The sequence below is a fragment of the Dichotomopilus funicola genome, assembly GCF_033296635.1.
Source record: "Dichotomopilus funicola strain CBS 141.50 unplaced genomic scaffold C8A04scaffold_60, whole genome shotgun sequence".
Lineage (NCBI taxonomy): Eukaryota > Fungi > Ascomycota > Sordariomycetes > Sordariales > Chaetomiaceae > Dichotomopilus > Dichotomopilus funicola.
In genome coordinates this window covers 43,574-57,933 of record NW_026944081.1, presented here as the reverse complement: position 1 = coordinate 57,933, position 14,360 = coordinate 43,574, and the positions used below count along the sequence as shown (strand labels likewise).

Sequence of the window (14,360 nt, the reverse complement as noted above, 5' to 3'; positions counted from 1 at the left end):
GGATGCGCATGCCCTTCACTTGACCAGGCCTCTCAGGGTTCTACCAAGGATAGTTTATAGCTTACCCTTCTCTCACCACCACACGTTGGAGACGGGCATCCAAGTCCTGAACTATCTTAACCTACCGGTGGTTCCGCATCATTCCCGCTCCCCTTGACTCCATCATGGTCAACTCTGACTATGGCACCGCGAGTCGGTAATTAATCTTCGGGCTGTTTGTAGCAAACACCTAAGCAAATAAACCCAAGATTTGAAAACGGCAATATATTACCCACAGCACCGGTGTCCGCCACCAGCACGTTACTATGGGGTAGAAACATTACAATTGTTACAAAAGCTGCGACCATCGCCTAATGCAAGACAGCGTAGCGTAGCTCGGGTAGTAGCTAGTTACATATGAGAAGAAAAAACATGGGACATGGAGGCCCCAACCTCCCACCGCCAAAGTTGATCAGACAAGTGTTCCGCCCACCGCCCAGGCTATGCTCCGTTCCGTTCCGTTTCCATACCTTCCCGTCCCGTGACACTCCGTAATCCGTTAAACATCCTCCTGCCGATAGATATCAAGTAGTATCATCGTAGCTCAAAGCGAGAGGCGGGCTACTCCTCGGCGGGTTGCTCCTTGGTGGGTGGCTCCTCGTACCTGCGGAGCAGGACCGAAAAAAAAAAAAAGACAAGACAAAGCTAATGTCAACAAACGCCAGTGCCAGTGGGAAACATTATTAGCCTGTTGGCCAAATGCGGGTATCATCCCCTCAAAAGATTAGCGGAGAGGTCGGCCAAGTAGTTGAGTACCGGGCCGGTGCAGCCAAGGTTTTCGGCCGCACACATTCCCGATTTATTCATCTCTATTTCGAGAAACGGATAAACCGAGCTCCAATGGAAGGCTATGTTGCGGGATTAGAAGATAAGGGGACAATCAGCTTGTCGACATTCACGCGGTAAAAGTAGCTGATGTGGTTCAGGTCGATCCAGTGGTACGCCAGCTTGTCGTGCGAGATGCAGAACAACTCTCCCCCGATGCGTCGGGCTGTAATCGCTGTTAGTTATCCGCCACCCTTACTCTGTCCGAACAGAATACAGCAGGGGAATGGGTAAGCAAGTGATAGGCAACTCACCATTAGAAAACCCATGATCAGCAATGTGGCATTCGCTTCGTACCACCCGGACACCCTCAAACGGAGCGTGGGTCTCGATCCGCGCGAGGCCTTGCTCGCCCAGTTCCTCCACGATGAACGAGTGTTCACCGCGCGGAATGTTGGCATCGCCTGTGAGCTTGATCGCCTCTAACCTGCCGCGGTATCTGGCAGCGTCACGCTCGCGCTTGGCGAAGTCTTCGTCCGACTCTCCATCGGAACGGGTGGGAGGTACAAACTCGTCCTCGTCGTCCGGTTGGTGGATCCAGAGAAACTCGGGGCCGTGTAGGCCGTAATCGCCGACCCATATGCCGCGGAAAGGCTTCGTCTCGGTTGGAGTGTACTGCTCCGGATCGATGGTGCTGTAAGTTGAGACGTCCTCAGCCACGGGCGACTGGCCGGAAATAGCGTCGAATCGATGCGACATGATCGTGCTGATGTTATTCCACAACAAATTGGCCATAGACAGGCCAGTTGTTGTGTTCGATGGAACACCAGCTGCGTGGGGTGGCGTGCCTGAGATAAGTTGAGATGTTAGTTTCGGGCGTGATAAGGCCAATAGTAGAGCGCGAGGGTTAATCGTGAAGGAAACCGACCCTGCCAAGTCTCGAAAGGTTCAGGAAACAGACTAAAGCGGTTGTCAATGGGGCTCACATGGAGCCACTTATGGATGCGGAACGCGCGTTGGCACACCTGCCCCCGCGTCTCGGGGCGGTCTCGGCGGCTGTCGAGAGATGAAGGGTGGTCTAAACCGGCGCCTATCACGCGTTCAGAGCTCGGGATAGATCGAGGGGGCCAGACATTGCGGTAAGGAAAGGGTGGGTTGAGGCGCGCAGCGACCTCGTCTGGCGTCAGTCTTTTGGCGAATGCGAAGCTGCTTTGTAGGCCGCTTAGGTCGGTTGTCGGCATGTAAAACTCAGGCTTGAAGCGGTTGCCCCTTTTGGGCCTTTGGTGTTGTGAGCCAGACTCGCTGCTGCTGGTTGTGGGGCCATCACCGTTGGTGTTTTCGGCACTCGCGACTACCGGGAGACGGAGGATGGGGTTATCATGGTAGATCTTGACATCCGGATTGAAGCCCGAGATGATGGTGTTGCCGTTGGAATGCCACGTGTGGAAACTGGTGTTCTTATTCCGGGCAACCACCTGGAAGCCTTCGATCATGCCCCGGCGCTGGTCGTACTGAACCGCCATCAGGCGTCCGGGCAGGCCGTTGTCGGCAAACCAGAGTTTGTACTTGGGGATGAACCAATGCGGGTCCCTGGCCGCATATAGCTCCTGGAACGTCTCAAATGGGTACGGGGATGTGATTTGCTGGCACGGAACATTCTCCTGTACGTGGGCCTTCCAAAGTCGCTCGTCGGCCGCATAGGTGTACATTATACGGCATGTTCCTGCGATATTGGCCAAGTCCGTTGGGGCCAGGTACTGAAGTATGCTGGCCAAAAGCTCCGCCGGGAGTCCAGTGAGACGTGATGGGATTAATGGGTTGACGTCGTGCTCTAAGCCAACACATGCGATTAGCTTCCCAGGTAAAGACAAAGAGTAGACCGATCCGGGACCTACCCAATGCCGCTTCTTTCCCCTTGCCATTTTTTGTCGTCGACCCGACATCATCGTCTAATGGAGTCTCCGGCGGGGTGTCTAACGCGGTGGGTTTCTGCGACGCGGTGCGGAGCGCCAAGGTCGACAATTTCAGGGTCTCATTCGCCGCTGGGTGAGAGTCGCCCTGAAGCGGGGTCGTGGGGTAGCTTAGGTCCTCGTCGGTATGGCCGGTTGCTGCCATTGTGCACTCGTGATCATCTGCGTGATGAGGAAAAGAGTTCAGATTAACTGGTAATGGAGGTATTTCTATACCGATAGGTATGGGAAAGTGTGACGGCGTGGATCGGTGATTTGGCGAGGCGCTGATGAGTGATGGCCACGCATGATATTCGGGCGATGCAGGAGCCGATTTGAGACGAAAGTCGCGGGGCGTGGGGAATAAATTCCGCTGCACAACACCCGACCCCACTTGGCGTATCCTCAGCACGCACAGTGCACTCTGTCAGCCAGCTCCATTCTCACACGCTCAACATGCAGCATGCAGTGTGAAACCCATCCTAGACGGAAAGGTTTTGCACAAACAAAGGTCACTTCAGGGAGTATACATCAACAGACCTATGCATTCCTTAACCTTGATCACAATAGATGTTTGCTCTCTGTCCTCTTGGGCCCGAGTATGTGAATTGGGTTACGTGGACGGGTACTATGTATTTCCCGAATGTCGGCTCCTCACACTGTATACTAATCTTCGACAAGGTCCAGGGAAGGCGCGCGTTGACAGCGATTGCCCGCCCCCACAGTGACCCGGTGATCCGTTCTCGGCCCAGGCCGGCTGCGCCTCCGGCCCTGAAGCTTGAAGCTTGGCTTTAGCATCGCGTCACAGACTATCAACATCTCATCTCACTAGGAAGAAAAGTTTTTCACCGGCACAATTGGCACCAGCTATCAAGTTCCTAAGACTCGACATTTACCAGAGATCAAAAGCATTTTCTTGTCACCACAGCCAACGACACAGCGCTCTCTCTGCCTTTGCCCCGCGGCCAAGTCCAGAGTCTAACCTGGGACCTAAAACTGCCCCAGGTCGGCGTCGTGTTTCCGTTGTCACAATTACTTCGCCCAGCGCCCAGAGTTCAGATCGGCACGCCGCATATCCAGGTAACGACGACCGTGACGTGCACCCTCAACCTCAGCCCACGAATGCAGCCCCCCAAAACCGAAGGCTATTTCCGCAGAATGGCGTCCTTCCTCCCACTGATCCAAGATATCCTACCGATGATCCTACCCACATCCGTCGCCGTCACCAAAGCGGCCGACATCCTACCCCCCGAGCCCGAAACCCGCGCCATCGAATCAGAAAACGGCGGGACCACGACGACGGGCGTCAAAGTCATCAGCAGACATGCCGTTGTCAACATGACAGACAGCATGTGCACCTCCGGTTGGTCCCCTCTCTCATCCATTCCCTTGCCCCGTATACTTTAATTAGATGACTCCTCCCATGCAAACCCGCCGTGTGTCTCCAATAGTGCTCGTTGTAAAACCCGGTTCCTCAACTTCAGTACGCCACCATGGCGAACAAGGTATGTGTACATACCTATACCTACTACCTCTGCGTTACACAACCCCCTTTCCGCCTAAACCCAAACCTCCTGCCGTATCCAGCGGGTTGGTTGGTTGGTGATTCCGTCCCCCCAGATTGACCTGCCCCCGTCTAAAACCACGGTCCCAAAGAAACTATCATCTACGCGGTCTCAGGCAAGGGGTCCCTTCTCTCCCAACCGCGCGGGGACAAAGAGGAGCCCGAACGTCATGAACTTGGGCCGGGGGATTTTGCTTTTGTCCCGGCGTGGACGGAGCACCAAATATCGAACGATTCGACCGTCGACGACGACACCGGCGTGGGCATCGACGCCGCCAAGGTCGATTTCCATCTAGTGATCGTCCGCAATGGTGGGAGTCCCGTCGAGGTACACCTCACCGGCTGGGGCGGTCCTGAAGCGAGGCCAAAACGATGACGATAGACTTTTTTACGTTTAAAATCCCCGAATCACAATTTTATGAGGCATCCCCAAAGCGCATAACCCACAAGTACTGTAGGATTCCACAAGTGCTGTAGGATTCGTGGAGGTGTGTGAACTGTCCCCAGATTCACCGACCAATCCGCTGAGTGATAGTTGAGCCCGCCTCGGGAAATATATAATTAAGCTTTCACCCCCGAGCTGCCTCATTTAATTTACCCGACCGACCCCATCGCAAAGCACGACCGTATCACAAACGCAACCAAGGTTAACTCAACGCCTCAATTGCGTAACGATCTAAAAAAGCTACGTAGCTAGCTCCGCCGCGCGATCATCTCGCGTGCAGAGCGGGACGGGAGCCGCGGGGCCCCTCTCTCGGCATTCTCCTTTCCCCCACAGCATGCATATGCTGACTCAGCGGCACTCAAACCCCTTCCTTCCCTCCACTTCCCCCTTAGCCCAACGTTACGCGCCGAGCAAGATATTGCCCAGACCGCCCCTTCCCGTATTTCTTGGACTTCCAAAAAAGAGCAAAAACAGAAAAAAAAACACCGTTTCAATGGCTGGGCTTGCGCAACGCAATCTTGCTTTTCCCCATCTGCCGTGCTGCCATGTCACCCACCGCGCGGCTTTCACACCGCCACCAAGCCTCGGCGACGGGCGAGTCCCTCGCTAGTTGTTGTTGGTGATACATCCGTGTCCTTTGATCCGGTTTCCCAATCCGGAGTTTGGTGATGCGTGTCTGGTACGATACTCTGTGTCACGCGGCCCCAGCAAGGGGATCGAAGGACCCTAGGTCGATGCCCAACCCTTATGCCCAAGCCCCGTTCGGTTGTTTGGATGGCTTGCGCAAGTTCTCTAGCAAGTGTCCTGTCCGTGCCTAAAATGGTTTGGATAAAAACAGGCAAGGGCAGGCGGTGCGTGTATGTGATGGAGTTTGCTTTTCTGAGGCTGTAGCGCACTATTTCCCGCCCCGGACGCGTACGATGATGTTAGTCAAGTCAAGGCTTGACTAACAACTTCCCATTATGCTCACGCAAAATAGGGGGCTGATGTAGAATAACCGAGTGTCCTTTGTCATTGGGCAACATTATGAGTGATGCCCTGCCCTGGTGTTGCATCGAGTTTCCACCCTTGTTGCGTAACACAACGCAACGCCCGCCCATCTTCGCAACCACCATTGGCGCTCTCCAGCCTTCTTATCATCTCTAGGCGCCGTTGATAGCTCCTAGTATAACACCCTTGCCTGAAAGGTATAAATAATCTGTAAAGGAAAAAAAATGGATCAGAAAATTAAAGGAAATAGCGATAAAAATTAACCCGAAACTCCGCAAGAATGACGCACACCCCCCAGTCCCCAACCCCATTTCCACCCCCTTTCCTCACAAACCCTTCCCGAATTTATGCGCTGCCATCGCACCCTCAGTGAGCGTCGCCATCAAATTTTCCGTCTCCTCCTTCACGGCCTTGCTGGTTCCAGGCCTGTGGTACAACCGCTCCATCGCGCCCAAGTGATATTTGAGATCCCGCTCCGCCGCGGCCGCGACCTGGGGTAGGGTTTGGGGCTGTGGATGGGGGCTGTTGGGGGAGGACAGCCGGGCTTGTTGTTGCTGGGCTTGGTGGAGTTGTAGGTGCTGGCGCTGGAGGGTAGTGATGTGCTGAGTGAGGGTGTCAATGCGGGTGGTTTGGGATTCGAGGAGGGTTTCGAGGGCGGTGGTGTCGGTTGGGCTATGGGAAAGGGTTGTGGGAGGGTTTTGGGGGTTGTTGGATTGGAGATCCGCGACCTGGGTTTGCAGTATGGTAACGGCTGTGGCGATGACTTGGATCGGGCCAAGGATCGCGTCGAGGTTTGCGTTGCTGCTGTTAATATCGGGGCGATCTCCGTCGCCAGCCGTGCTGGCAATCTGAGGGATAGTGCTCTTCAACTCTTTCTGCTCCGTGGTGAGCAAGGTGACGACGTCGTGCAAAGAGTCGAGCCTGTCGACGACGGCGTGCATGGATTCCATGATGGTACTAACAGCATTGGTTGCCGACGCCATTTCTTGGGTTAATTTTGTCATCTGCTCGCTGGTTGCGCTCGGTGGAGTTGGCGCAGCCGGAGTAGTTGGCTTTGCCCTCTTCGCTTCCACGAGTTGCTTTTGCAGGCTTTCAATCTGGGCTTGTAGAGATTTCACATCATTCTTATCCGATATCATCTGCGCCCGGGCTGGATGTATAGGTGCAGGTACAGGCTGCTTTGGTCCCGAGGGCGACGTTGGCGGATTCGTGCCCGCCGCCCCATTTGACGACGAACCCAGCTTAAAAGCAATTGGCGCCTTTGGTGCCGAAAGCCCTGGAGTCTCCGACAGTTCCTCCCGCTTCGGGGTGGGAAGGAACGATGATGCAGGAGCCGGGTTGGTCAACGTTGACGATCGTGTAGGTCCAGCCGCTGAATTTGATTTGGGTGGTTGAACTTGAGCCGCTTGCGGTTGGCCTGGCTGAGCAGCCTCACTTCGCCGCGGAGGACTTCTAGTCGACTGGATAGTAGGCAACTCATCTAGAGCGCCGTGCCTATCCGGCTCAGGCCAGGCCATCCTCCAGCTATCACCTTCGAAGCGCCTGGCTTTGGGAGCCGGACCGGCCGGAGGAGACGCGGACCGCTTGCGCCCAGATGGGCCGCTGCGAGACCCATTTCGTAGATCCTCAGACCGGTCGGGAGCGTTGTGCTCTTCCGGAGGCAGGTACCTGCCTACAGCGGGTACCCTGGAGGCGTTGAGGTGCAGCTTTTCCTGGCTCTTGAAAAAACGCTCGGCTTCCTTGTGAATAGCTGGGTCCAGACTCTGCGAGCGCGAGCGGGCCTCATTATCGAGAAAGTCGATCCACTCATCGGCAGCGCGCGCCGTGTCGGAAACATCATTCGAGGGTTTGTCACGGTGCGACCGGCGGGCTTCAGTGAGGATGTCCACAGTCGCGCGCACCATCGTCGGGCTGGTATTGAAACCTCTGCTCACGGCGCTCCAAAAGGGATCCGGGCCATAGTATTTCCTGAGGTGGAAAAGAGCCCGGAAAAGAACGTAGATAGTGTTGCCATACCGGATCTCGCGTCGCCTGCTGGGGTCGTCATTCGCATCCGATGACGGATGGCGTTCGTTGGTGTACCAGGCAGTATGGAACGCACACACCCATTGCTGGTTGAATCGCTGCCGCTTCTGAATGTTGAAGTCAAAGCCGTAGAGATATATCGGCTCAATCTTGTGATGCATCTTAGCGGATCCCACCGCTTGATAGCGCGACCTTGATTGAATAAATAATTAAGCCGCCAACACGCGTCACCGTTGGGTGGTGATTTGACTTCGAAGAAGTCACCTAAAAGACGACCAGGTCGCCAGCTCTAATGGACGTGGAGGCAATCTTGACGGGGAGGGATTTCTGAAACCCATCCAGAGGAAATAAAATCGTCTGGTGGATGAAGTTGTGTGTCGGGGCGAAATCCTGTTGACTTTTCAGACCGATAATTAAAACGTTGGGCGATTGAAATTTTGAGGCTTGCTTTTCAGTGGGGAACTGAACGCGGTTCGATATTTATTGGCCAGTTGCCAGGGCTGGAGGCAATGGGAATTGGCCAGCGAGCCCAAGAAAGGTACCGATATTCATCAACAAGTTGGTTGTATGATGAGTTTGCAGGGTGAAGACAAGCCCGAATCTAAGACAGGCTCTCGGGGATGGAGCCTTCTCAAACTTTTCTTTGGAGCACTACTAATTATAAGGTACCTGAACTATTGTGTTGGTAGAACTGGGTCCGTCAGGAACACAGTGTGGGTATCGCTTGCTCTATGCACTGTGCAATTCAACAATTCAACGCATCATCGCTCCTTCCTTCGTTTGCCTTGAGGTTGACCCCAAATTCCCGTACGTCCCGGTGGGATCCTTTGAATTACTTAAGGTACCTAAATAAATGGCGGTCGGTGGAGTAGATGGGAGTTGTTGAATCAAGTGGTGATATCAACTATCCTCGCATAATAGGTTGCAAGTTTGACTCGATGAGCTAAAACCGCAGTCAGAGGGACAATCGCCTAATCGAGTAATTCTGCCCTGGGCTTAAATAAAATGGAAAGTAGGTTTGAGACTATTGTTCCTAGTAAGACTTACAATCTGCATTGCTAAGTCTCAAAGACTTGACTTAAGTTTATAGTTCTCTGCGAATTTAATTTGCTTGACATTTTGATTTCGATCGAATCTAATTATCATGCTCGACTTTGTGAATGATACTTACCAGTAAGTTAATCAACCCGTTTGCTTTCTTCATCTAGACATATCCCTTATCTCTTTTCTGATCATTAAAAGGTCCTTGCGCTCAGAGATAACCCTGGCGCTGTATGTGTTCACTTCTAATGCTAACTCATGGTAGTGGGTAGTAATTAAATAGTCCTGAGGTTCTTGGGCTCCCGACTATTAATGTCGTTCCGTAAAGCACCTGCGTTCTGTGAAAGGACTGACAGTCACAAAGAATGTCGAATCATTCGTCAAGAATCAGGGTCAATGGGATATCTTGAACATTGTGAACCCTGCGGTCATGTAAAAAAGAGGTGAGGGCCTTTGAAGAGCCAACATTGAGAAGGATGTATGTCTTTGGAAACTGACCAGCGAAGCAGTCTAACATTCACCAGAGAGACCACTGCCCAATGTGAACATCAGGCCCCGGAATCCGTCGTCTGTTCTGTACGGGACTTTTCACGAAGAGTCTTGAGGCTTCACCCTGGAACTCTTGATGTTCGTCTTAACCCTTCAAGAGTGTGTCCAGGATGATGTGTCCGAGTTGCTAGCCCGAATTTGAGAAACGTTCCCCGACACAGCAGATCATACCTTTGCTAGGATCCTGGCTTCGGCTCGGAAAATCACGTCCACTGTCGTGTCCACATCCACTTCCATTCGCCATGTTCCGACACCAAGAATCCCCATCTTTGGAATCTGGGGAATCTGGGGTTATATCTCGAAGCTACAAGTGTCGGTCCTTTGTCATCCAGGCACCAGGCCGACTCAGAGCGAAAACCAGACCTAATATAAAGAACCGACTGGCAGTGAAAATCTGACGCAAAGTAAAACTCGACTTAAAGTAAAACTCGACTTCACGCGAAAACTCGACTCCAAGCAAAGACCCGACTACAAGTGTAACCTCGACGCAAAGTGTAGCCCCGACTCAACGTAAAACCCGACTTGAAGGGAAGACCTGACGCAACGTGAAAACTCGACGCAGCGCGCAAAATCCAACCCGTTCAGGCCTTCCCCCGTCGCCAGATCCCACGATCCGGCCCGGATCCAAACTTCACAATCCCTTTACCCGCGCAACCCCTTCGTATCAACCATGAACACGCGACTATGCATTCTTTCCCGCTGTGCGCCCAGCACCGCCGAGACTGGGCCCCATGAATCGCCAACTATTTAGAGGGCGATTCCTGATCCCCCGCCGCGATCTTCCCAGCCTTTCCCACCTTCACACAACAAACACCACAACAAACCGAACACCAAAAACCAGACAACAAACAACCACAACAACCAACACAAAAATGGACACCATCATCAACCTCCTCAACCGCCTCCTCCTCGTCCTCCGCCTCACCAAATCCCCCCCTCTCGCCGCTCCTCCCAACCAACCCGAACCCAACCGCATCTTCACGCTCTTCCCCCTCCTCCCCCCCGAACTCCGCCTCCAAATCTGGGCCCTCACCCTCCCCACCCGCATCCTCCGCACCGGCACCCTCACCACCGCCTACAACAACGTCCAACTCCGCTCCCACCTCTCCCAATACCACCACTCCATCCTCACCGAACAAATCCTCCGCGCCTTTCTCTCCAACTGTGCCCTGCGCTCCCGCCGGGTTATTGAGTCTGTCTGTCCCGAGGCAAGGGAGGTTTCGGTGCGTGGGAGGAGGGCGGTAGGGGAGGTTGGGTTGGGGTGGTTGGTGGTGAGAGGGGGAAAGGGGGATGAGTGGTTGGATCCGAGAACTGACATCTTGCTCATCGATAGCGACATCCAGCGCGATGAAAACCGGGAGTTTTGGAAGGGGTTGTGGGGGGCGTTGGGGAGTGAGGCGTTCAGGGGAAACAGCTTCACGATTGGGTTTACGTTTCATTATATGGAGCATTTTCACGCGCCGGATGCGGAGGGGGATAACCGGCCGTTTTGGGAGGTGCCGCGGACGGGGCTGGTGAGGGGGTATAAGAAAAGCACGTGGCCGGTGGTGATGGGGCAGATGAGTGTTTTGGACACGCGGGAGGGGGCGATGGAGTTGGGGGTGTATGGGTTGTTGGCGGACGCGCAGTCGGTGATGTTGGATTTGTTTGAGGACGGGTGGGTTGGGAAGGTGGAGGAGGCTAGGCTGGTGCCGCAGGCGGGGGTGTTTTCGGTGGAGAGGGTGAGGGAGTTGAGGAGGAAGTGGATGGAGGAGTGGGAGACGGTAGCGATGTTTAGTTTGTTTTTGGGGTTTGAGGGGGATCCGGTGGAGTGGAAGAGGGATGGCACGGGGCCGTATCCGGTTTTTCTTTTGGAGTGGAATAACTGGATCTAGGTCGTTACGCGGAGGAAGGAAGGAAGTTAGTGGAGGAAAGTCGAATGAATGGAACGGCGCGTTGAACAAGAGATGGAATACAGGTTGGAACTTTGCTTAGGATTTGAGAAGTTACTCGAGGAAGAACACATGGGAGATGGAGAGATGGATGAAATCATGGGAATCGAGACAAAATCATGGACGATCAAGTTGACAAAAAGGTTGACAAACAAGTGTACAAAGTAGTCAAGAAACACAAATCCCAACTCCAATTCTAAATGCTTCCAATCCAAATGCAATATCCTAACCAACCAAAAGAACAAAGCAAAAGTTAGTTGTTAACGAAAGTAGCAAGAAAACCAACACCCAAGAAACCCCCCCAAGATCCTCCTCTCATCCATTACTGAACACAATCATACCACCTCTTTTACACCTCCCCTTCATAGCTCACCTCCATCACCCCCCCAAACCTCCTCCCCCTCCCTCACAATCCCCATAACCCTCTCCAACTCCCCCCTCATCCTTCCCATCATCTCCACGGCCCCCCTCCTCTCCCGTGCCCTCACGGCCCCCAACTCGTCCTTCTCCCTCCTCAACTCCTCCACCACACTTTTCATCTCCTCCAACGCACCCTTTGCCGTATCCAGTTCCGACCCTAACTTTTTCGTTTCTCCCTCCCGATCGGCCAGTTCTAGCTGGTGTGTCGCAGTCAGGGCAGTGATTTCATCTTGGAGAGCGGCAGTTTGTGTCAGGGCAGCGATCAGTTTCCCGTCGAGGTCGGTGATGGTAGTAGATTTGTCTTCGATTTCGTCTTCGAGCTGGTGAACCAGCTGTTCGAGGTCGACAATCTCACTAGCATACGCGCGCGCCGCGGTGCGTAGCCTCGTAAGCCGGTGCTCGAGATCTGCCACGCGAGCGTCAGCCCGCTGACGGTCGTGTTGGGCGGTGGTCAGCTCCGCGGCGAGGGTATCCATAGCCGAGGCACGCGCGCTGAGTTGTTGCCGCAAAGAAACCTGGGAGGCGTGGGCCTCGTCGAGGGCGTCGGTGGCCGCGCGGTGTTGGGTGGATAAGGTGCGGAGTTGAGTGAGGAGGTGGGTGAGGAGGGCTGCGCCGGAGCCGGTGAGGGGTAAGGTGCTTTCGCCGGGGGAGAGGTATTCGAGTTCGAGGCGGGCGGTGCGGAAGGCGGTGCGGAGGGAGTCGAGGATGGAGAAGGCGTCGGAGCCGGGGAAGCCGAGGGTTTGGAGAGAGGTGGTGAGTTCGGAGAGGGTGGTTGTTTGGGAGGTGAGGTTGTGGAGGACCGTGGTGAGACGGGTTTCGAGGTCTAATTCTTCGGTCGGTTCTTGGGTAGAAGAATTCTCCGTGGGTGGGTGTGGGAGATGGTTGGATAACCGGGTTGTCAAGGTCGTGTAGGTCTCTAGCGAGGCCGACAACTTGGTGACTTCAAGCCGTAGCGAATCCAGTTCCTCCTCCAGTTCTTCCCTCTCCGTAGCCCAAGGATCCACTTCGATACTCAGACTCGACCGTGGCGTGTCGAATAACAACCGTCGTGAAGGCGTCTGTGGTGATGACATCATCTTCCCAGGCTCCGGGCTGGTCGCAGGCGGCGTGGGGAACGACGTCTGGAAGGACATCTGCATACGCCGTGGTGGCGTGCTCGACACCATCTCCTCGGGCCCGTCCGGCAAGTACGTATCGTCGTCAAAGTCGGTGAACACCTCCTCCTCAGACCCTCCGGTCCGGTCACCCCCCGCCCCTCCAGACCGACCCTCCAACTCCCTCCTCAACATCTCAACCTGCCTCTCCAAATCCCACACCCTCTCCGTATCCAACACAACCGTCTCATCCTGCAACCTTTCAATCTCCTGATCCTTCTCCGCGAGCTCCGCCCTCAACCTCTCCACTTCCGCCTTCGCCTCCTCCGACCGCCGTCTCTTCTCTGCCGAAATGGTGTTCATCTCCTCGCTTAGTCCATTCCGTCGAATGCGGCGTTTTACACGCCCGTCTAGGACCTGACGTAAGGGGAGAAATCGGACTTCGCCGCTAAAGGGGGAGGTTGGGGTGTTAAAGGGGTTGAGGGGGCCTGGCCCCCTGCCGCTGCCGCTGCCGCTGCCGGGACAGAATCGAGCTGGGGTGGAACGCCGTCGCGGGGTCTTGCTGCTGCTGGATAGTGTTGTCCGCTTGATTAGGGGGGTTAGGCCCGTTGATGGGCTAGCATGGTGATCCCGAGTGGTTTGAGGGCCTGGGTCTGAGAATCTAACGCGTCGTTTGCGAGATTTTGGTGTTTGCGAGACGGGAGCATCTCGTTTGTGTGTGACCTTTTTAGGGGTTACGCGTGTTGATGTTGACGTTGATGTTGTTGTTGATGTTGTTGTTGGGGGTTTCTGGACGCTTTGGCCTCCCAGACTGCGCCGTGTGCGCCGCAGCGCAATGGGTAAATCCAAATTCTGCTCCATAATTCCCGTCCGAAGCTGGTGGAAAACGAAAAAGAAGGTTTGGAAACTCGAAAACGGCAGGAACGAGACAAAAAACCCCAATCAATTTAGCTGGACATTTGCAAATCATGTGTTGGCAGGCAGCAACGCCACGGCCCACATTGGGCTGGGATGGCAGTTTTCGGGGGTATTTGTTTACTTGGTTGGGTGGAACCAGCCAATCAGGGTTGCCCACGCGACCCCTGAATCTGTGAATCATTGCAGCCACTGATGAAAGTGAGGCTCAAAAACTTGGAATTGTTCAACATTCAAGGTCGTTTGGCACATTTCTTATCTTGGATGCGCAGCTGCATATGCATATCTGGTTTCCACGAGCCATAGAGATGGATCTGGTGCAAAGCTGTGGTAGAAGATAGAAATATTCGTTTCAGATTGTGTCACCTGCCACGTGTTTTGCCTATATTGCCGAGCTCTTTGCTGCACGTAGTGTCCTGTGAATTCTTTTTGCCACCTTGGAGGCCAACAATTGCGCTTTTTCTTACATTCGAATTTCAGCTTTTTTTATCATTTTTGTGGGAAGTGAATGCTCTTGGTATGCCCTATTCTGGCAAATTTGTGATTGCCTGAAAGCCTTCAATTCGTAGTTTGATACCGGAACTTAGTATTACGGTCTGGAGAATGAGTTAAGCTGGACTCAAACCATGAACC

At 54.1% G+C, this 14,360-nt stretch overlaps 5 protein-coding genes across 5 annotated transcripts; 2 read left to right on the top strand and 3 right to left on the bottom strand.

Annotated features, from left to right (window-relative positions):
• Positions 1-887: 887 nt before the first annotated feature.
• C8A04DRAFT_31077 (uncharacterized protein) lies at positions 888-2,919 on the bottom strand (the record flags this gene model as incomplete). The annotated part of the gene is made up of 4 exons (XM_062781631.1): positions 888-1,030; positions 1,119-1,652; positions 1,733-2,635; positions 2,700-2,919. The coding sequence occupies 4 exons, from the start codon at positions 2,917-2,919 to the stop codon at positions 888-890; spliced, it is 1,800 nt and encodes a 599-aa protein (XP_062634698.1).
• Positions 2,920-3,911: 992 nt separating this feature from the next.
• On the top strand, positions 3,912-4,693 carry C8A04DRAFT_14169 (uncharacterized protein; the record flags this gene model as incomplete). The annotated part of the gene is made up of 4 exons (XM_062777990.1): positions 3,912-4,116; positions 4,205-4,258; positions 4,410-4,558; positions 4,598-4,693. 4 exons carry the CDS (start codon positions 3,912-3,914, stop codon positions 4,691-4,693), a joined length of 504 nt encoding a protein of 167 aa, XP_062634697.1.
• A 1,385-nt stretch (positions 4,694-6,078) lies between these two features.
• Positions 6,079-7,938, bottom strand: C8A04DRAFT_31075 (uncharacterized protein; the record flags this gene model as incomplete). The annotated part of the gene is made up of 1 exon (XM_062781630.1): positions 6,079-7,938. The coding sequence occupies one exon, from the start codon at positions 7,936-7,938 to the stop codon at positions 6,079-6,081; it is 1,860 nt and encodes a 619-aa protein (XP_062634696.1).
• Positions 7,939-10,239: 2,301 nt separating this feature from the next.
• Positions 10,240-11,241, top strand: C8A04DRAFT_31074 (uncharacterized protein; the record flags this gene model as incomplete). Its single annotated transcript, XM_062781629.1, has 1 exon — positions 10,240-11,241. The coding sequence occupies one exon, from the start codon at positions 10,240-10,242 to the stop codon at positions 11,239-11,241; it is 1,002 nt and encodes a 333-aa protein (XP_062634695.1).
• Positions 11,242-11,660: 419 nt separating this feature from the next.
• On the bottom strand, positions 11,661-13,673 carry C8A04DRAFT_14179 (uncharacterized protein; the record flags this gene model as incomplete). The annotated part of the gene is made up of 1 exon (XM_062777994.1): positions 11,661-13,673. The coding sequence occupies one exon, from the start codon at positions 13,671-13,673 to the stop codon at positions 11,661-11,663; it is 2,013 nt and encodes a 670-aa protein (XP_062634694.1).
• Positions 13,674-14,360: the final 687 nt, after the last annotated feature.